This window comes from Aptenodytes forsteri, unplaced genomic scaffold (assembly GCF_000699145.1).
Source record: "Aptenodytes forsteri isolate BGI_AS27 unplaced genomic scaffold, ASM69914v1 Scaffold156, whole genome shotgun sequence".
In the NCBI taxonomy this organism is placed as follows: Eukaryota; Metazoa; Chordata; class Aves; order Sphenisciformes; family Spheniscidae; genus Aptenodytes; species Aptenodytes forsteri.
The window spans coordinates 486,982-508,802 of NW_008794166.1; the positions used below are offsets into that span (position 1 = coordinate 486,982).

At 52.7% G+C, this 21,821-nt stretch overlaps 1 protein-coding gene across 1 annotated transcript; it reads left to right on the forward strand.

The window, feature by feature from the left end:
- Window positions 1–709: 709 nt before the first annotated feature.
- TRAIP (TRAF interacting protein) lies at window positions 710–21,269 on the forward strand. Its single transcript, XM_009281269.1, has 16 exons — window positions 710–918; window positions 1,160–1,217; window positions 2,672–2,755; window positions 6,922–6,961; window positions 9,635–9,762; window positions 13,286–13,380; window positions 13,976–14,089; window positions 15,036–15,123; window positions 16,629–16,630; window positions 16,911–16,998; window positions 17,228–17,316; window positions 18,071–18,226; window positions 18,427–18,475; window positions 19,017–19,142; window positions 19,689–19,739; window positions 21,138–21,269. Exons 1-16 carry the CDS (start codon window positions 710–712, stop codon window positions 21,267–21,269), a joined length of 1,509 nt encoding a protein of 502 aa, XP_009279544.1.
- The last annotated feature ends 552 nt before the right edge of the window (window positions 21,270–21,821 follow it).

Here is a 21,821-nt window from a genome sequence, read left to right on the forward strand (position 1 = left end):
GGGGGGGGGCTTTGGGTGTTCGCTGCGCTTCTGGGACCTGCTGCGGCCCCCTTCCCCCCCGCTCGGGCTCGGTTGCTGAGGGCGCTGCCTCGTCCGGAGGCCCTGGCCGCTTTGGGAGCCGCAGCGGCGGCGGGGCCGCGCCCCAGGGGGGGAGCGCAGGGATTCAGAGGGGCTCACGGAGGTGCCGCAGGAGCCTCGGCTGTGCTGTCGCTCCTCTGCCCGCGGCCTCCCTTCTCCAGGAGGGCCGGTGCCAGCGGATTGCTCCTACACAGGGTGTTTATCTGGAGGGAGCGGCGTTAGATGATGAGCGAAGCCTCCCAGGCGATTTCATGCTTTCGCTGGAACCGCTTTGCGAGTGTTTTGTCTTGGAAGGAAATGGTTCTTCTGAGGAAATAAATTCTGTGTTGAGGAAATAAACTCTGTGTGTGGGGAGGGAGCGGGCGTTTACTTTTCTGGCTAACTAACTTGGAGAGGGACCGTTGCTCGCAGGTGCGATGGTCACTTCTTCACCAGCGGCACAGCCCGGGCTCGCTCTCCTCTAACAAACGGAGGAGGGAGAGCTTCCAAAGGTAACCTGCCAGCTCCAGATTGTTACCCTGCTCCAAAAATAAACCGTTCCGAGTGTGACGCGATGGCTTGGTTGCAAAATTGCAAAATGCAGCTCTCCTGGGGAGCCCGACAGGTTTGCATGCATCATCTTGGAGCAGAGATGGGCCCAGTCTCCCTCGCTCCGCAGAGGCGTGTTCGGTGTCAGTGGCACCCTTCGGAGCTGCCCAAACTGGGGATCTCTCAGCTGTCGTATCCTGATATAGCAGCTCTTATGCCACTCTGCGTGTGGATCCGTTCGCTCCTGCGAAGCTACGGTTGTTCAAAGACTCTCTCCCAGGGAGATCTGAGCTCTGTAAAAACTCTGCCCTGGTAAAGATAAGCTTGCACGCTAAATTCAGCTGGGAATTGTCTCGGAGGCGAAGGTAGAGCGGGCCTGCTGGAACACGGCGTTCCCATTAGCTGCACATCTGGACCAAATGTTTGCGTTTCTGTTTTTAGTTTGTAAAAAGGAGTCGCATCCTTCTGTCTCCTGGTCAGCTGGGGGGTGGCCCCTGGGAGCAGCGCTCCTGGATTTTAAGGATTTACCGTGTGTTTCCTTTTCCTTTCTCAGTCTCATCCAGTGGTTTGACACAGCACCGAGCCGGACTTGCCCGCAGTGCAGAATCCAGGTAAAACCATCACCTCTGTATTTCTATGGCACGATGCTCTGCTAAACGGCACTGAGGAGCCGTGGTCTGGGCCTGTGGTGACGCAAGGAAAAAGTTCATGGTGTGAAGTGGAGAGAGCTTTCTCTCCCCAAAGGCTTAGAGGATGAACTCCCCTCAGCCACCCTTCTGATCAGAAGGGGTGGTCCGAGGGTGCCCTGCTGCTGCCCGTATTGTGGCTTCTCTAGGAAGGGTCTCTGGGTTTTGATGGCTCTTATTTAGGCCGAGTAAGTATTGGCATAACGATAGAAAGGGCTGGAAGGGGTTGATCAGGACATCAGAGTTGCATTTCTAGAGTACCCTGCTGCTCGCCATCAGGCAAGCAGTCCACTCTGCTGCACGTGGTCGTTATAATTGAGTCCTTGCTTTGCAGCACTCGGCCCTTCGTTGAGAAAAACAAAGGCGAGGGAGGGAAGGAAGGATGTGCTCTGCTTCTGAGATGGGAAGCCGAGGCTTGGGGATCCAGTGGCTTAATCAGGGCCTGAACTTCTTTGAAGTCCCTTGTGTCACCAGCCTTGATGCCGCCAGTAGGTCTTGGCGTGTAGTGGCTGCAGGAGATGTTGCCTCACACTCGGATGTAGGCTTTTAGCCAGCTGCAGCTTGGGCTTGTCCTGTGTTCGTGCTTCTTTCTTCCTCTCAAGGTCTTGGCCCTTATTCCTTCCCTGACTTGTTGATTCCCTCTGTTCTTCACTGCCTCTTACATCTCCGGGTTACCATGGAGTTATCGCGAAATAACATCTTATGTAGCAGTAACTATGCAATTAGCTGGTGTCATGACTGTATATAATACTTAAAACACAAAGCTGTAACTGCATGGGGGAGGTGTGGAGAGCTATCAAATTCAATTACAGCACCTTCTGCCTGCAGAAAGCAGCACGTACTTCTGTCTTAGGATTTGGCACCACGTTAGCTCAGCGTCAGCTGCCTGGGCCTTAGCTGCCAGAGAACAGACTGCGCTTGATTCAGAAATGCCTGAATCTTTCTGCTGCGGCTCGGGAGCTTGGCTGGAGTCGCGCTCCCAAAACTGAGCTGGGGGGGATCTGATGCTGTGCTGATGAGCCAAAGCAGAGTATCGTTGCTAATGGTGTCGAGCACGTGATCTGACTTGCCTTTCGTGGCCTTGTGACAAGATGGTACCTTCTCCCCCTCCATCTGTCTTTCATATCCGTTGTGTTTCCGCACCTGTGCCCATCAACCTCTTCTGTCGCCTGTGTTTAGGTCAGCAAAAGACACATGGGGTCTGATGCTGTGCTTATGAGCCAAAGCAGAGTATCGTTGCTAATGGTGTCGAGCACGTGATCTGACTTGCCTTTCGTGGCCTTGTGACAAGATGGTACCTTCTCCCCCTCCATCTGTCTTTCATATCCGTTGTGTTTCCGCACCTGTGCCCATCAACCTCTTCTGTCGCCTGTGTTTAGGTCAGCAAAAGACACATCATCAATAAGCTGTTTTTTGATGTTGCCCTGGAGGAGCAGACAGCACCGGATGCAGAGACGTTGCAGGTAATTTGGCTGGGTGGTTCTTCCGTTGTGTGATGCTTCAGCATCTTGGAAGTGCGGCCTGGGCTGCTGGTCCTCTGCCAACAGCCACTTCCTGAGCTGGTGCTTGCTGTGCTCGTGTTTCAGACCTGAGGCACATCAGTGACTCCTGCCTGTCTCTGTTCTCCCTCTTGGTCCTCGCCCGTCTCAGCTCTGTTGTAAGGAAGGCTCCATGTGGTGGTTTAGAGTTCCCCCTGACCAAATCTCATGTGGTGTCTCAAGAAGCCTCCTATACCTCACTGCTCTTCCTTCTGGTTCTTGCCTTACCTGCAAACCTCCTGAAGCAGCATCAAATAAACATCCAACTGCTGCTTCTCCCTTGGGTCTCAAAGCCTCGGGCATGGGGCTACAGAGCTTTTCCAAAAGGCAGGAGAAGGGAAATCCCAAATGCAATGAACTGCTGCCGGTGCCTGTGGCTCAGCTGCGTGCGAGCCCTGCTAACCCTTCTAGAAAGAAGGGGCCGTTAGAGGAAGTGCCACCTCCTCACCTCTCTGCAGGTAGGTTTGTTTGCACGGACTGCGGGGCAGGGTGGTGATAAAACCTTGGTTCGCCAAGAACCCAAGGAAGGGGACTTCCTGAAACTGCACCGGCAGTGGTGGACAGTGCTGGGGCTGGGTCCTTGTGGGGGGGGAACCTGGCTGGAACTGGGGTGCTGGGTGATGTTCTCCAAGTGCCACCCTTAGGTGCGGAGAGCTGGGGGTGAGAAGGGATGAACGCAGAGCGGCTGTTCTGTGTTCTCCTCCTTTGTTTTGTGTGGATGAAGCATGGCTCCTTATGTCTTGGAGTTACCTCTTCCAAAAAAGAAAAAAAAATTGGTTGACCTTGGTATAATGGGACGCTTGTACCCTCTTGTGTTTAGAATCAGCATGTGCAGCAATTACCATAATTAGCAGTTGCCATGACAATGCTATATGTATATCGTATGTTTTTAAAATAAAGCCAGCCAGACTATAATGTCATTCTCGAAGACTCCTAATGAAGAAACTGAAGGCCAAAGTACGTGTGCTGAGGAAATGCAAAAGCATCTCTGGGCACTTGAAGCTGTGTGCCCTAGAAGTGAAGCAATGGCTCGGAGCGGATAAACATTGTCTTTAGTACATATTCAGATCTGTTCTCGCCAGTGTAAATAGATGAGTGACTCAGAAATGGCTTGACTGGAGAAAATTGCCCTAGAAAAGCTTTCTGTTCCCTCTCACCTCCGCCCCAGGATCTAAGATGGGTTCCCCCAGCCTTCCCCTCCAGGCAGGCTGTGCTGAAGAACTTCTCCCTTGCTCAAGGACAGGACTGTGGAGCCGCTCCTGCGCAGCAAGGTTGATGGTAGCTTCGCTCCTGCGCAGCAAGGTTGATGGTAACTTCGCTCCTGCGCAGCAGGGTTGATGGTAACTTGTCATGCTCCTACAAAGTTTGTTGCGTGGCCGTCAGAGCAACATCTAGCCCTGAGTGTGCAGCTTTCCTAATGAGAATGCTGAGGTCACTATCTAATGGGAAAGAAACAGATATTTTCTGTGTAGATTAGCGTTAGTTTGTATGGGTATTTATAGACCCATACATATATATATACTGCCCCGTGCACTGATTCAGGTTGCTGCTGGGCTGATGCTGGTTTGTCACCAGTTCCATGTTGTGCGCTGCCTTGTTTCTGGAGGACATGGAGCACCTTAAGAACATGGGCGACCATCGTGGGTGGGATTTAATGTCCATTTAGACTGGAGTTCTGTCTGCAAAAAGGATTGGTGACTTCCTCAGCCAGAAGTGATTTCACATGAAAAAGCCCCCAGATCCAGGGTTTGTTGCCAACCGCTGCCTGTCCCTCCAAGAGCCTGGGCACAGAGTGGTACTCGGCTCCATAATCGACTGGAGCTGGAGCTGTGCAGCCCGCAGATGTCCTGAAACGAGCATTTGGCCTCCTGCCATGAAGAGGTTGGACTGGGGCAAGGGAATGTGCTTCAGTGTGCTAGAAAGCAGAGCGCGTAGCTGTGGTCTGCTTGTCATCTTGGGGAGGCAAGCTTGGTATGCTCTTCTGAGAACCAGTCTTATGCACCCAGTTATAAGTGGTCAGAAGAGCTCCTTCATAATCGGAAACCTCTTCCTGTTGTTGCAGAATTATCCAAATTATCTTTTGGATAATAACTGTCTTTGGTGCTACTCCTCGCTCTTGCTTCTGCTCCGAAATGTTTACGGTCAAAGGAGTGCCGGGGCTGCTTTGCTTCCTACCACTGGGCATCAGTTCCAACTGAAACACCGGTGGGAACTTGGTTCCCCGGAGTAGCTGCAGACCACAGGCTGAACGTTGCGACGTGTCCAAGTGTTTCTGGGTGCTGAGCCTGGGTTTATCCTGCATTGCTTTTAAAGATGGTCCTCAGCGATCAGAACAGTCTCCATGCGGCTGTTCCCAGAGCAGGAAAAGTGTGAGTTTTGGGGTGTAACGCCTTGGTGAGGCCGTCTGGAACCTGACACTTCCAGTTGCTAGTGATCTGGGGAGCCGAGAGCCCTTCTTCCAAAGGAGACTCGGAGACTTTGGCTTCTTCAGCTTGGTGAAAAGGAGGCAGGAGGAGGAGGATTCCTGCCTGTAAACCCGCTGGGGAGGGTAGAAACCTGGGAGGACAGCTGTCTGTCTGTGGTCAGGATATACTCATTTGATCTTGGGAAGATGTGGTCCTGCAACTCAGGCTGGCAGAGAGAGGAGAGCTTCTATCAGAGGAGTGAAAACTGGGAGCAGCCTTTAGGAGCAGCGGTGGAGGATGAGGAATTTCAGATTAAGTTGATGAATGAGGTAATGTTACATAGCTGCCTGCAGTACAGTCCAGGATTTCTTTGCTGTCATGCTAATTAGCACATCTTGTGAGCTCACTAATCGTTCCTGAATAGGACTCTGAGGAAGCTACTCCAGAATAGTTCCTGCAGCAGAGTTAATTCCATGTCAGCCCTCCAGCTGTTGTCCCCCCCGGGGGCAAATCCAAGTCAGCTCTGCTAGGCTTTGCGTTTAGTCCCTTCTGCTTACTGAGCTTTACATCCCATATTCTCTTTCCTGCCTTTATTGTCACTAGGAGAGCTTCGCTCTGGTCCCGTCAGATCCGTGGTCACTGGTGCTGCTATTCTCAGCTCAGATTTGCATGTAGCGTTCCGGGTTGCACAGATTTGTGTGCTCTGCTTCAGTACTGTGTTGGCATTTTATTGTGGTTTTATTCCACTGCAGTTCCTGCCTGACTTATGTGCTTTCCTCTGCAGTTCTCTAACACAGCTTTTTAAGTCATCTTCTGTTGACTCTTTCCTGTATATATTTCTCTCTCTATTTTTTTATATATATACACACATATATTTATGTATTGCCCTTCTTTGTAACCTCTGTACTTCCTTCAGCTATTTGCCAGTGTTCATAAGCCATATTACTTCATTATCTATAATTTAAACTATGGGGCATTTGCTGCCTCTTTCTGATCCTTAATGAAGGTGCTAGAAACATTTGACCTTCCCCAGACCCTTGTGGCATCCAGGAGATGTTACGTGCGCTCAGTTTGGTATGGATTGGTTTATCGGTGATCTGTTTATGGCCATTCGACTGAGCTGTTAGCTCATATCAGCATCCCGAAACTGCAGTGACTTCAGCGTCCGTCAGAATGCTAGCTGGTGCCTTTCGATTGTATGCTTGGTTACCTTTCCAGACATTTGGATGTGCCCTCCTGTCTCCCACCTGCACCCAATTAAAGTTCACTTCAGTTCAAAGCAACTCTCAACCCAGTTAGTCTGGCAACATCCCTGCCTTATTGCCTTGTTTAGGTAAAACGTTATAAAAATTGTTCCTGTCTGATTTCCTGTGTTTCCCTGAGAGCCTTCCAAAATTATTCAGCTAAAACAGGATGACTGACAGTGTGAGAAACACAAGGTTGACAAGGCTAAGACGAAACTGGGATCTTCTCTTTTCCCCCTGAAGAATGCCAGTTGGAGGTGCTCTTTGTGTTCCCTGTGATAGTACTTGCTTGTAACTTGGTGCTTGCTGTTAGCGTGCTCTCTTCTTAGCATCTGGCCAGTGCAAATGTCCTGCTGAGAAACCTCTCGGGTCCTTTTAAGATCTGGCGAAAGCTCCTCTGCAGGGCGTTTCCTAATCGGGTTTTCTGTGTTTTGTGTTTCAGAATGAACTGGACAAGGTGAAGGCTCAGCTCTCCATGAAAGGTGAGTTCCGGCTGCTGGCGGGGGATCGGTAGCCCACGATCAGCAGGTCCTGGGCTCTGCCTGTGCTAGGTGGCTTGCCCAGGCCTGAGGAACCCCTGTGCAGAGCCCACCCCTCTCTGAAGCTGAGGGCATGGTGCAGGCTGCAGACTGTTTTGCTGGAGCAGCTTCTTCAGAGCTTTTTCTGAGGTGAGACCACCTAAAGCTGTACAGAGGTTGTATGACAGAGCCCAAGTCCACAGCCTGGCCCAGCTCCGCTGTAACTGGGGAGCTCTCTGCAAGTTTAGAGACACATATGCAATTTTTTTGCCCCTCTTCCTGATCACAAGTTACAAAAGTGCAGCACAGCTATATCTGGAGCAGGCTTGCTGCAAGCAAAACCCTTCGTTTGCTCACTGGGAAACTCACAGCTGCATATGGCAAAGGCTTGTTCCTTCTAACAGATGAGGGGGTAAAAGTGGTCCCCAAGCAGCAGTGGGAAGGCTTTGGATTTGTTTGGCTGTTGCAGTGCCACATGTGTCGCGCGAAGAGCAGACGGAGTTCAGTGTGTGTGCTTCCATTTTCCCATCTTTAATTTTAGAGGATGTTTGAGGGAGGCAGGAAAAGCAAAAGCCCTGGAGACTTGTCGATGGGTTTTAAGCATCGTCTGTAGGCAGCCTGTCATCAGAACATGAGTCATGAGCAGCGAAAGGAAAATGTCAGTCTGAGTGACAGAAATCCAAAGACACGCTAGCAGAAGGGGGAAAAAAAAATCTTTAAAGAATGCTGGGGGCTCACCCACGCCCCGAGTTGTCTTTCCTCTGCCTTCCCTGCGTGCACGAGACAGACCTGAATAGCCAGTAGATTGAGGATTCAGTCCTTAGCCTGAGAGCAGAATTGGATGGTCTGCATGTCTCTATTCTGGGGCTTGTTCTCTTGCCAGCTTGGTTGAGTTTAGTGACTTGGTAGAGAGCCAGATCTTCTGGGGAAGGTGGCTGGGATTCTTGCTAGGATGTTATCCAAGAAAAACTGCTCGAAGGCCTGCTCATCTTCTCGACTTCTGGTGAGTAAAGGTCGGATTTGACATTCCCTGTCCCATTCTCTTTTTGTATTGGAAATGAGAAGCTCCTTCCCACCTCCTGCCTCCTTTGCTGTGGGCACTCTGCTCTCTGGTGGTTCTTGCGTATAAATTCGTCACTTAAAGATGTGCTCTGTGCCGTGTGCTGTAGAGGAGCTGTGTAATTGCCAGTCTCTGATCAGCTTGCAAATGGTTCTAGAGGTGCAGAGCTCCGAGCAGACCCAGCAGGCGCTGTGGGAGGTACCCTGAATGAACTGAAAACTCATTCCTGCAGCACGGGGAGGTTTGACTCCTGCCATCTGCCTCTGGGCAGCTGGGAACGGAGGAGGGGGAAGCCCTAACTCTTTTGGTGGATGTGGAGTCCCTGCAAATGCAGGGGAGTGTCTCCAGGCTGTGCTGCCTCTGGTGAGGAAGGGTTATTCAGATCAATGGAGGAAAAAATGCTTTGCTAAGAAAGAAATCTGTGTTTTCCCTAGCCACCTGTGTGCTTTTGCTGGGATATGTTCCTCTCTTCTTCCCCAGTCCCACGTGGCTCTTTTACTGTCTGATCGAGCAGTGAAGCTGCGCTGTAGGTCATGCTTCCATGGGACGGTGGTGGCACAGTTTGGAACTGGACTGCTTGCAAAGAGAAACAGCTTTTTGGAAAGGCACTGATTTGCTCTCCACTATTGTCAAGCTGGAGCCATGGATGATTTTAGCAAAGACAGAAGATGCTGAGCTGAAGACTTTTTACCCTGCTCTCAGCAGGGTTAGACAGAGGGGTTGCTGCTTTCCCTCATTGCCCAACTGCTTTGAGCTTTCCAGTGATGCTGGCCGTTCCCTGCTTAGGTCTGTCAGCTCCTGATGATGGGTCTTGCTTTGTGAGCCGTTCTTCCCTTGTCTCAACAAAACAAATTGAAATCTGGTGTTGTTTTCCACCACCTTCTCTCTGGTGGTCAGAGGCATGTGCTTTGTTCCTGGATTGCCTGCGTGGGGAGGGACAGCAGGACTCAAAGGTTGTGACCCGCAAAAAGTGGGGGCTCTGGGGACTCTACTTAAGCTGTCACATGTCCTGCAAAGTCCCCAGTGCCCAGCAGAGCTCTGCTTTACTGCTTCTTGCCCTTTGACGTAGGTGCCATGGTGAGGGTAGTTGCAGCAGCACGGTGACGCAGCAGCGTGGGGCATCACTGCACGCAGCCGCCCGATGGCACCCGAAGGGCTTCCCTGCACGTAAGGCTCCATGTGGAGACGACGGGCTGGGGGCTCGGCTCTCCAGCTCTGTGGCAGCTCGGTGTAACTCAAGAACAGTTTTCCCTGTGCAAGCGTGGCTGCGAGAGCATGCAAGGGTTAAGGTGCATCAGCTAAATGCTAGCAGGGCTGGCACTGGGAAGCTATTAAAGGGAGCTTGTTATCTTCAGTAAAGAAAATCTGGAAGCCTGCTGGCACTGGGAGAAGCAATTGCTTAGTACAGACCCTGGTGCAGACAGCACTTAGAGAAATGGCTCTCTACAGGAACGGCCAGCTCCTAGCAGCCTGGAGTTCAAGACTGCAAGCAGTGTCTGTTTGTTGTGCTCCAGCTGCTGTGGGGCAGCTGGAGTCTGGGTTATTGGGCCATGACCTTTTTCTTTTTTCTTTTCCAGAGAAAGAAAAGCGGGAATGCCAGGCCGTCGTGGATGGGCTGAGGGACACTCTGGATGTGCGCAATGCCACAATAGAGTCGCTCCAGAAGGTGCTGGGAGAGACAGAGATGCTGTGCTCCTCTCTCAAGGTACCTTTCCTATCCGTGGCAGGACTTCAGCACTAACCATTGCACAGTCGGTGTTAGTTTTGTTGAAGATCACTGCAGGCCCTGCTAATAAAGAGATTGTGCTGGTGGGACTTTGGATCTGGTGCTTCGAGACTCCCATCTCCTTGGTCTCTGAATGACAGCAGGGCAGTGTAGCCGGGTTTTCATGTTGGGTTTATTAATCGAAAACAAGTGGTGTCGCTGGTCTGGAGGTCCTAAGTGCGCCCCACCTGGGGGTGATTCAGAGGCATAAAAGCCAGGCCTGTGGCTTGTGTACAAGTGGCTGCAAGCTCAAGGCAGGGGTGGCTGGCGTCGGGGAGAGATGACAGCCCAGCCTGGGGGATGCTGGCTGAGCCTTACTAATGAAGCGGCAGTGCTGATCGTAAAGGTAGCGGCATGAACTGAGAGTGAGAACTGGCCCCAGCGCCCCATTGCTGAAACACTGGCTCCCTGCGGTAGAATGTTCTTCTGAAATGGGTTTAGGCCAGGTGGGATTCAAGGAAAATTAGTTTCTTAGTTTGACTGGAGGAAAAATCAAACTGAAATATATGGAGGGGGAGTTGCAAGCTTCAGCTGAATGGGATTTGATCCAGCTAACTCTCCTGTCTCTCTTCTGTTGCCAGGGCTTTCCTTCGGTTAGGTTAGTAATGTGTGAAGTCCAGGGATCAAATATTCCTGTTGTGTTTCAGCGTGCAGTGACTCAGTGTGTAGTCATGTACTGTGCGTAAACAGCAAGTGGAAGAGGGTAGGAGCAGGAGCTGCTTTGTTGGGATGTCTTGTAGTGAGTAGAGCGACTTTGCCTTGGTGGTGGGCTGGGCTGGGCAGTCTCCACTGTGTGAAGATGACGTGCCGGTCGCAAGAATCATAGAATCATTTAGGTTGGAAAAGACCTCTAAGATCATCAAGTCCAACCATCAACCCAACACCACCATGCCCACTAAACCATGTCCCTAAGCGCCGCATCTACACGTCTTTTAAATATTTCCAGGGATGGGGACTCCCCCACTTCCCTGGGCAGCCTGTTCCAACGTTTAACCACTCTTTCAGTAAAGAAATTTTTCCTCCCGTCCAATCTAAACCTGCCCTGGCGCAACTTGAGGCCATTTCCTCTTGTCCTATCACTTGTTACTTGGGAGAAGAGACCAGCACCCACCTCGCTACAACCTCCTTTCAGGGAGTTGTAGAGAGCGATGAGGTCTCCCCTCAGCCTCCTCTTCTCCAGGCTAAACAACCCCAGTTCCCTCAGCCGCTCCTCATCAGACTTGTTCTCCAGACCCCTCACCAGCCTCGTTGCCCTTCTCTGGACACGCTCCAGCACCTCAGCGTCCTTCTTGTAGTGAGGGGCCCAAAACTGAACACAGTATTCGAGGTGCGGCCTCACCAGTGCCGAGTACAGGGGCACGATCACTTCCCTGCTCCTGCTGGCCACACTATTTCTGATACAGGCCAGGATGCCATTGGCCTTCTTGGCTGCCTGGGCACACTGCCGGCTCATGTTCAGCCGGCTGTCGACCAGCACCCCCAGGTCCTTTTCCGACAGGCAGCTTTCCAGCCCCTCTTCCCCAAGCCTGTAGCACTGCATGGGGTTGTTGTGGCCGAAGTGCAGGACCCAGAAGATGGGGTTCAGGCAGGTGAGGTTGTTAGCTGCCGGCTGAAAGGCAGGGTAGGGGTCAACTGCACTTCCCAAGATTTCTGCCCCTTGGACTACGGGTCTGACCCAATAGCCTAAATGGCATCATGTTCCTTGACCTGCAAGGCCAAGCGACCCAGGGAGAGCTTGTAGATGGGTTGCGGGGTCGTCTTGCTGTATGCTGCCTGCAGCTGGGCTCTTCCTGGGAGGAACCAGTCCGGGAGGTCTGCCTGACACTGGCAATGTGGTGGTGTCACAGGGTGGAAGGAGAGAGATAGTAAGGAATTAATGCCAGACAGGCCTTGCTGTGAGCCAGCACAACTTTTTTTTTGCCTGACCATGGGATTATATCCAATCTGCTTGGGTGTAAAGGCAGCCTGGGTCTGTGCCATGCCAGAGGTGCTCCTGGGATCCTGGCTGTACCAGGGGCAGGATACTTCTGATGCTCCCTAATCCTGCAGAAACAATTGTGACAGCGGAAGCTGGTGCTTGCTGCTCAACTCAACATCTCTGTGCTTGGCTTTCCTGCCTGGCACCTCAGGAGGAGGCTTTCTGGTTATCTTGCCTGTTGCAAAACCCTCTGTGTATGTTTAAGTCCTTTTAATGAAAGCTGGGCAGGGCAGAGGGATTAGGGACCCAGAGGTGTCTTTTCTGTGGTGTACGGGGTTTCCCAGCTGAACTCCAAGCACTGTCTCACACTGCATCATTAAAGATTAAAGCACTAAACTTCTGCAGTGAAAGTACAGCCTTAACTAGCTGTGACGCAGGTCAAGCCCACAGGCTGCGAGCCATTCCTTGTCTTCTGCTAGCACTGTCAGCCGCTGCTGAACCTTTGCATGACAGTTTGCTGCCGTTTCAGGCTGTCTGAGTCTAGGGACTCTGCTCCGACCTGGCACAAAACACTGCTTTGGGAATCTGAAGTGTAGAGAGCTCTGGTTAGGAAGAGCCAAAGCTGGGCTCTGCTTAAGCAAGAGCAACACGTGAGCCTGCAACACTGTCCCTCTACAAAGTCCCAGCAGTTTTACAGCTGTTTGGTTTCTGTGGGAGGAAGCGGATAAAATCCTTTAACTTCTGCGTGTGAAGGGAGCTTTACGAGGCGATGGTCTTTGGCCAGGCCTCTCCCTGGAGTCAGCACTGCTGAAACCAGGCCCAGAGCCTTTTCAAGCTGCTGTGTGAGGTGCCCAGGCACACACAAACCTAGACAGCACAGACACATTGGAACAGTGCTAATTCAGGCCAGCTTTCCCCTGCCCTCTGCCACACTGCAGATCTGTGCTTTTTCAGCTCAGCTGAGGTTCTCTGTTGCTGCTGCCTACTACTGGAGAGACTGGAAGGGTGATGGCTGCAATAGGCTTGCAGCCTCTCCATGCAGGTGAGAGAAGTGCCCGGGTGGGTGTCTGGTTTGGCTGAGGTCTCCCAGAAGAGACCCACTCAGCATTCCTATTTATGTTTTAAGCAGCTAATGGCAAGGAGAATTGGGAGGCTAAAGCAAAGGGATCAGCTGTGCATGGAGGAAAAAGTAATAGCAAGGTTTGCTTGCTGTGGACTCCCTTGCTTTTGAAAAACAAATTGTCGCTGTGGACAGGGTACTGCACAACCCCACAAACGCTCCCAGCAGAAAGGAGGCTAAGATGCAGTTTCAGTGCCAGACTTGTCTTGCGATTAGCACTGAGACCCTGCTGCACTTGCAAGGAGCAGAGCTAGGGGTGCAGCAGGGAGGGAGCTAAACTCGCTGTAATCCTGGGCTGCTGAGGTAGTGATAGCATTAAGAGCCAATGTATGCTCCCAGCTGCCCGCAGTGCGCATAAGCCAGGATGTTTCTCTAACAATCCCTGAAGCCTTCCTGACGGTCTGTGTGCGCTTGCTTCTCTGCAGAAGCAGATGAAATTCCTGGAGCAGCAGCAGGAGGATAACAGAAGTTCAAAGGAGGAGGCCCGTCGTCTGCGAAACAAGCTGAGAACCATGGAGCGGTGAGATCCCGGGCTCTCCCTGGGCCTTGCAGGCTGGGCTGCATGCCTCTCCCCTTCTCAGAGAGGGAGAGAGGGGTCCTGCTGTGCCTGCTGCAACGTCCGCCTCCACATGCTGGGTGGTCTTACCCCGTAAGGTTGGAAACTGCTGCATTAGCAGGCCTGTCCGTGCTCTTGCCCCTGCTATGTTTCCAGACAGCTGCTCTCCCTAAACAGCAGCAAGGCACGGTACTGTGTACAGACTGGCCTCATCTCTAATGCTTCGAGCGTGGCTACATACCGTTCTTGTTATCAGAGGATGCTGGGGCAGAATCCCAGCCCAGGAACAGTCAGCCACAGGGCTACAGGGCCCAAGAGCTGGGCCGCCGGCCCCGTGTGCAGTATGTGTGTACAGCTGCCCCCTCTCTAGTCTGTCCATGTAGCACTATTCTTCCCTAGCAAAAAGCCCTGCTTGTGGTGGGGCAGTTGTCTCTTCCCCGCCGTGACATCCAGAGTGCCTGCAGCAGGAGCTTCCTTGGCTGGAGCCCTGCTTCCCCCCCTCTTTCCCAGCTCTGTTTGTGACTCATGAGCTGAGGGTACTTTTTTTTTTTTTGTGCAGGATTGAGCTGTTGCTTCAGAGCCAGCGCCCCGAAGTGGAGGAGATGATCAGAGAAATGGGAGTCGGGCAGTCAGCGGTGGAACAGCTTGCAATCTACTGTGTCTCGCTGAAAAAGTAGGTGCTGTGGCTTCGGCACAGCCGGCTCGTGCTGTCCTGGGTGTGCCCAGAGAGAACTCCCTGCTGAGTACTGGCAGGCACACAGGCTCTGCGGGGCTCTCGCCGCCTGTTTGGGCCTCCACTGGGTTTTGACTGACAGATCCTGGGGACCTAGATTGGAGCCTGTCACACTGAACTGTTCCTGTTGTCACTGTAGTGACATGCGTGTCACCATGGGAACTGTCTCCAGAGTTGTCAGTGCACCTACGAGGTGATGATTGTTATTCTCTCTGTTCCCCTCTCACGCCCGGGGGGGAAATGAGCGGATGAGGGGCTCTGGGTTGTACCCTCTGCTGCATTGCACTGTGCAGCTGTGGCCTCGAGCGTGCTCTGCCAAGGCGAATCTGCAGCGCTGCCCTCCCTTACCTGGAAATCCATCTGGTCCTGCTGGGCAAAACCACAGCTTCTTTGGGTGCTTTCTGATGGCAGCTGAATAATTGCAGCTTTGATACAAAGCTGTAATGAGGCAAGTGTCCCTGTAGTGTAATTGGGAATGAATGTGCATGGCCAATAGTGTGAAGTCTCTGAAAAGTCACTTAAAGCAAAGTCCCCTGTTTGCTGCCAGCATGGAGGCTGCTGTTGTTGTCTGTCTGTCTTTTCCGCTGGCAACTGAAATGTCTCTGGATCCGGTTTCCATTTTGCTGGTGAATTCTGTTCATGCCCTGCTCTCAGACATGGTATCCTGTGCAGTGTTTTTTCTCCCGCATGGTGTAGCGGTATGTTTGACACACTGTTGGTCAGTGTTAGTACATTCAGCTCCGTTCCCTAAAGGGCTTTGTGTCTCCTGCGTTTTCTCTGGCGGCTCTGCAGTTGCAGAGCTTCAAATTAAGGGTCTTGGGTTGCCTCTGAGAAGTTCTAGCTAAATCCTATTGTAAACAGCATGACTCTCCCGGTCTCTTTGCAGGGAATATGAAAACTTGAAGGAGGCTCGGAAGACCTCTAGTGAGATGGCAGAGAAGCTGAAGAAGGAGCTGTTTTCTGTCAATAGCAAGGTAAAGGGAGAGTGTGAGTTGCCAGGGTGATATCTGGTCTGTAGATCCCTGTCAATAACTGTGGCCCAAGCCCTCTGCAGTGGCCCCCTCCTGCACTGAGCACTACTTGAGTGGTACGGGTGGTGTGGAAGTGTCAGGCTGGGGTTTCTGGGTCAGGGTGTGATGCTGTGGTGAGTGAGCAGCTCGTGGGCTGTTGTCAGGAGTGCAGTCTCTGGAGACGCTGGTGGGGCAGCATGTGCAGAGCCAGCCAGAGTTTGGCAGGGAGCCTGGACGGGAAGGCAGCAGCACGCAGGTGCTCCGCTGCTTCCACTGGGCTCTGGAAGCAGCACTGCCTTCATCCTGCCACATTGCCAAGCGTGAGCTAGCTCAGCTGCCCAGCCACTCCTGCTGCAGAATCGGGCCCCTAGGAAAGGTGGGAAGGGGTTTGGAGCCAGCACCGGTTGAGCAGGGCTTAGCACAGCCACAGTCACACCCAGCCTTGTGCCTCCAGCCGACTGAACCGGGCCAGGGCTCCCGCGTGATGCTGGGCCCAGGCAGGAGAGGTCCCCGAGGTGTGGTGAGGACATGCAGGTGGGGCTCTGCACAGTCTGCCTGGGCTGGTCCTGACCTGGCGCAGAGCTTGGAGCTGCTGACATGCCTCTATTGCTGTGCTCCCCCTGCTCCAGGCCTGGCTGGGCTCTGTTGGCTCAGGTCGGGAATTGCTTTCTGTTGGTTTTGGTAGCAAGTCCCCATGAAAAGCGTGTGCATGTAGCCTTGCTCTCCAAGACACAGGTGTTCCCTGGGGCATGTCCGTGTCCAAGCTCACAAAGTGAGACACTGCAGGTGAACTTGGCCTATTTTTGTTACCTGTCCATAGATGTTGTGGTCCCCTCAAATGGAGAAGGAGGTTGGACATGAGGAAAAATTTCTTTGCTGAAAGAGTGGTTAAACATTGGAACAGGCTGCCCAGGGAAGTGGTGGAGTCCCCATCCCTGGAGGTATTTAAAAGACGAGTAGATGAGGCGCTTAGGGACATGGTTTAGTGGGCATGGTGGTGTTGGGTTGATGGTTGGACTCGATGATCTTAGAGGTCTTTTCCAACCTCAATGATTCTATGATTCTATGATTGCTGTGCTGCTCCCCAAGTGAGTTAACCCCCTACACAAGGTGCTGCTGCTGGAATTGGTCTGCTTCTGGCTGAGTCAGTGCCAAGCTGCAGTCACCAGCTTGGGTCAGGAGGAAGCGAGTCAGTGCGCTCAGGGCTCGGCTGACGGAGAGCTGACTGTACCAACACTTTGCGGGTTAGCCCAGACTCCTGAACCCACAAAAGTCTCTGATGTGGTAGCAGTCCACTTCTCGACCCCTGCTCCTGGCATGCTTCCCTGTTGAATCAGGCTTGTCCATGTGCCAGTACTGCTGATGCACAACCATCCTCCGGCCTGTGGTTTGTAATTCCTGTGCTCTAGTGTGTCCAAAGTCCTGCAGGAATTCAGAATGCAGCCACCAAGTGTTAGAGCAGGGAAAAGCTGTCACCATCAGGCACGCATAAATGCTTGGGAAATGCTATAGGAAGGTTTGTGTTGGGCAAGCAGCCCTGGAGATCCCTCTGCAGGCAGCTTGAGGAAACGGGCAGGCATTGGATTGCTCTGATACAGGAGAGATTGGTCAGACTGCCACAGGAAAATCTAGCCCTGAAACAGGGGAAAGTAGCACGTGCCGCAGAGCATACTGTTCTCACGGGGGATCCACGCTCTCCCTTACCTATGTGTTATAACCACCACTCCGCTGGGGAGATGTGTGCTCCACAGCCAGAAAACGGTTTCAGAGTTGGAGAAGACAAAGGAGGAGTTAAAAAGCACCCAGAAGGATCTGAAGAATGCAGACAAGGAGATCTTGGTGAGAATAGCATTCCTCAGTCTGCAGTAACTGGCAGCTGGCCATGGCCTGCAGCTGCAAAGCCAGGAGTTATGCTGGTTTTTGCTCAGTGACGAGGTTACCCAGCCCACCTTACCTCTTACATGCCCCGCCTCTGAGCTCTGCCTGATGCTGATTTATGGAAAAGGGGCAAAGTGTCTGCTACTAAATCTTTCCTTATTTTGCTGTCTGCTTTTCCTCCTCCCTCTAGAGTTTGAAGAAGAAGATAGACATCCTTCAGGATACTCTGAAAGTGCCATCTGTAACCAGAGAGACACTCAGTCGACTAGTCTTTGAAAGGTTAGTGAAGTGCATCCTCCGATACAGGCCAAGGATGGAGATGGCAGGTCCAAAGTAAGAGTTGACATTTTAACTAGCTGGGGAGGCAGAGATGTGCTAGTCTGGCAGGCATCGCAGTAGTGTGGTCATCTTGCTCCTTGTATCCTATTGTGGTTTTTTTTTTTCTTGTTGCTGACAAGATGGTGTTTGATTTACCTGGAAGAAGTGTGTGTTTTGCAGGGTTTGGGTCAGGATGAGATGGAAGAACGGTCTAGGTTTTGACAAACTCTTTGCCACTATGTCCTGCCAGGGAGATATCCCTAAAGCTGCTCTTCTGGTTGCCTCAGAGTTGGCCTTCCAGTGAGCGTGCCCTGGCATGTGGGGACCAGAGATCTTTGCCAGGCAGAGGAACCTAGCCTGAAAAATGGCATTTTTTTTGCATTTTTATCAAGCCCTTTCTTTTGAGGAGCCTGTGCTATTACCCCAGTACAGCAAGCTGAGTTGTGTACACAGAGCAACAGCGTGCCAGCGTGTTTCCCTGGGCTCAGGGTGCTGCTGTTATAGCACAGGCCGTTCGAGGTTTTTGCGGGGCATTGACTATAAACTCTGGGATTCGGATTGTCCTTTCTGTTACTTGTAAGCAGAGTGGGGCTCTGATCCTGGCCCTGCCGCTGTCTTGCAACTCAATAGTGTAGCTTGCAGCTCTGTCTTCCTCTCGTCTGCTGGGTGGCAGGCGGTGGCCTCCTGATGGCTGACGCTTTGCATGGCTTTGCAGCCCTGCTCCTGTGGAACTGCGGCAACCGAAGCTCCACCGCCCGGCCCACAGCGATGAGATCAATCTAGATGCTACTTTTGATGTGGACACCCCTGAACATCAGCCCTGCAGACCTCTCTTCAGCCCTGCAAAAAGGCAGAAGCTGGATAAAAAGCCGTGAGTTTTCCCTCCTCTTTCTGCTTCTAAGGGAGATCAAAGTCTTGCTTCTTTGGAAGTTGCTGTGTGAGATCAGATAGCTCCCCAGCTGCCTGATATCGTGCTGCAAGTTTCGTCATCATTTGCTTGGCCTTGTCTGTCCTTGCCAGCTCCACTTGAACAATAAATCTCTGCTGATTTGCTCCTTGGGCTTCTTACAGGCCTCCTGTGGTAAATCTGGCGAAGAAAGTTCTGAAGGAAACAGTGGAGGTAAAAGGACTAATCTTGGTTTTTCTGTATCACCTCTTTGATTCTGCTCTTAATAAGCTTGGGATAAAGGACCCGTTTTCTCCATGTGGGAGACGCTGTGACTGTAGACTGGCCCATCTATAGAACCACAGTATATGCTTCAAAGCGCTTTGCTCGATGGTCTCCTAGAAACACCGTATTGCTGCCTCAGGCCTCCTGGAATTGGGTGGGAGAGGGAGGGTGGGGACCCACGTGCTTCTTGCCGATTATCCTGCCTCAGATGTGCTTGGCAAACACAACGTGGGGCTGACCCACAAGGGCTGTGGGGCCAGCTGAGGCGGCTGTTCCCCAGGGCTTGCTGGGTGCAATGTCCTGCCTCCCAGGCGCTGCTCCACATGAGCCCTGGTGGGAGGTTTGAAGCTGCTGTTCTTTGGCCTGACACGTGGTACAGCAGTAACTATTACCCTAAATAGCTGTCCGCATTATTAGTGCTCCCTGTATGTGGACTAAATTCAGCAGATCATGCTGGTTAGAGGGCTTTTCTTATTATTTTGTGGGACAGAACTGGGTGGATGATCTGGAGGATGATGCTCTCAAAGGACTTTTGCCAGCATTCATCAGGAACTCTGTTCTCTCCAAGAAGCCATCTTCGGGTAGCTTGCTGGGTCCCCACAAGAACATGGGCACTGTAAGTATGACTGTCCAGTTGGTGAGCTTGTCAAGGGCTGGCACTGCACGCCTCTGTCCTGAAGTGACCCTACAGGAGGAAGCCAATCAGGCTTTTACCTTGTCACATACAGCGTGTAGAAAATAAATCTTGGAGCACAACCTGGCTACTTCCCAGTCTTGCAGAGCTCCAGGGTCAACAGATGCTCGTTCCCTTCCTGGCAGCAGACTAAATGGCCCTCCATGTCCCATTCCTCCCCCTCCTTGGAGCTTGGGGTGTTTTCCTTGTATTCCTCAGTCCCAGTGACAAAATCCTAAGCCTTGCTGCTGCTTGGAAGGCTCAGCTTGCTTCAGAAAGTGCCCAAGATACCCAAACTTTACTCATACCCTTGGGTCTGTCTTTTTCCAGAGGTGAGGGCTTAGCACAAGTACTGAGTGTTTCCAGGTGCTTGTAACCCCTCCCCAGAACCCGTGGCCTGCAAGGCTCCCCCTTCCCCATAACCAACACGAGGAGAGGTAGCCAAGGCTCTGTGCTGCTGCTCCAGGCTCGTTTCTTTCTCTCTCCTAGGTGAGGATGGGGTACGATGGCTTGGGAGGCAGAACAAAGTTCATACAGCCTGTATCCTTTCCTGCAGCTCACATGGCAGTAGTGATGCTGTGGGGACCTCATCTCTGTTCCTCCTCTTCGGTCTCAGCCCTCTTGGGGAGTCCTGTCCCCCAGTCAACCAAAAATGGGCTGGGATACTCAAGGAACCGTCAGATTTCTCTCTGTCTGACTCTCAGCTCAGCAAAGGCATCAAGGACTTGAACTTGCTGAGAGCATTATCGGCGGTGGCTCATTCAGAGAAGCACATCAACTAGAAATGAGTACAATTTACAGGGACTACCTATGCCCTTGGGATCTCTGAGCAGCAGCGTAGCGCAGCCTCTTCCTGGCCGCATGCCTGCCAGCCTGTGCAGCCAAAGCCTTTGTTCCTGCAGGATACTGCAGCTCTGCTGTGCCTGTCCTGGTGGGCAGCCCTGCAGCAGGTGAGGAGCAGCTGGGCTGAGCTCACCCAGCCGGTGGGGAGCTGCTCGGACTCCCGCTCCTCAGGCAGGAGCAGTGTACTGTCCCCAGCGGAGGCTGCCCCTCCCCTGCCTTCCCCAGGCAGTACTGTCAGAGGGGTTTGTGGTGTACCTACGGCTCTGGCACCGCTCTAGCTCCTGGTGCTGGTTTTGAGGGTTTTTTTGGGCTTTGCTTCAGCCTCTTGACTTTCTACAGAGAAGAAGTGATGAGCTGGAAGACGTGACCTGCTGGGAAGCCTTGGGCTGCTGCTCCTGTGGCCTCACTGTGGAGGGGTGGAGGTACCCAATGACAGGGAGATGCTTGAGCCGGATCTCTGGGGCCAGATGTGCCCATTCTGCCAGCCCGAGGTGAATGGAGGAGGTGGGCAGCCATCCCAGTGCTGCCCCTCGCACACGGCTGATGGAGGAGCAGCTCATTTCTCTAGGCCTGAGTGCTGCAGGTGTGCTGGTTTGTGTAACCCTGCAGTTCTGCTAGCACGGCCTACGCCTGCCTTTCAGTGCCGCAGGTTTAGTTTTTGCCACTTCTGTGTGTGTCTGAACAGCATGTGAGTTAAAGAGGACTTGCTGCTCTAAGGGCTCTTCTCTTGGGATTGCTCCACTTTGGGATGCTGCGGGCTCTGGCTGCTGTGCCTTTCCCTGCGCAGTGTCCTGGCTCTGACGTGCAGGGCAGGTCTTGAAGCTCTGATGGATACACTTAAACGCTGGTTTTTGTGCAAGGGGGTAGCATAGAAGTGGGAAGCGTTCCTTGACTCATGGGACAGGAGCATGCCCGAGCTCTGCTGCTGTGAGTAGGGAGCAAAGCCCAGCCTGTCCTGCGGGGAGGTTGTTTTTTTTGGGTGCAGGTGTATGGCTAGGTCCCAGGCCTGTGGTTCAGGCTAGTCTGCTGCAGGTATTGGATCACTTGTGTCCCCAGGACCTTGGTCTGTGCTTTCCTTGACAGTTTTACCTCCAGACAAACCTGGCAGAAATCCGTCCGTTAGCAGTGAGGAGCAAGAAGAAGAATGTCTCCAGGCCTGCGTCTGCAGCTCCCTCCACGTCTTCCTCCAGCAGCAGCCAAGCCAGACTGGACAGTTTCCTGCAGTGAGAGCCCCCGCCTTCCCGGGGAGCGGCTGGACGGGGCGGCCGCAGGGCAGAGCGCACTCGCCCAGAGCCTGGCACAAAGCAACGTGCAACCACTGCTGTGCGGGGGGGCTACTATTTGCAAAGCACCGATGCTGCGTTGTGGGTGAGATGAGCTGCCCTGGGGAGAATTCTGGCCTTGCAGCAAGCTGACAGGAGACCAAGCCTCTGGCTAATGCTTGGACTGATTTACCCCCCCTCATTTTAGCCCTCCTTCCTCTTATTTTCATGCAGGATAAACAGGTTTTTTTTCGTCTTCTGGCCTGCTCAGAGCTCTGCAGTTGCTGCTGCTGTTGGGCTCTCTGACACCAGGTAGAACTGCACTTCTTGGATGCAGTCCCAAGCTAGAGATGCAGGAAGGGTATCTGGGATGTCAGTCTGGAGCGGGAGCAGGGAGAAGGGACCTGGACCAGCTCTATGCCTGGTGTAAGCAGTTCCAAGAAAGGTTGCTGGAGGAAGAAGTGTGCAGAGGGCAGAGCAGTGCTGGCCTGCGTTGCTGCAGGGTGGCTGTATATTC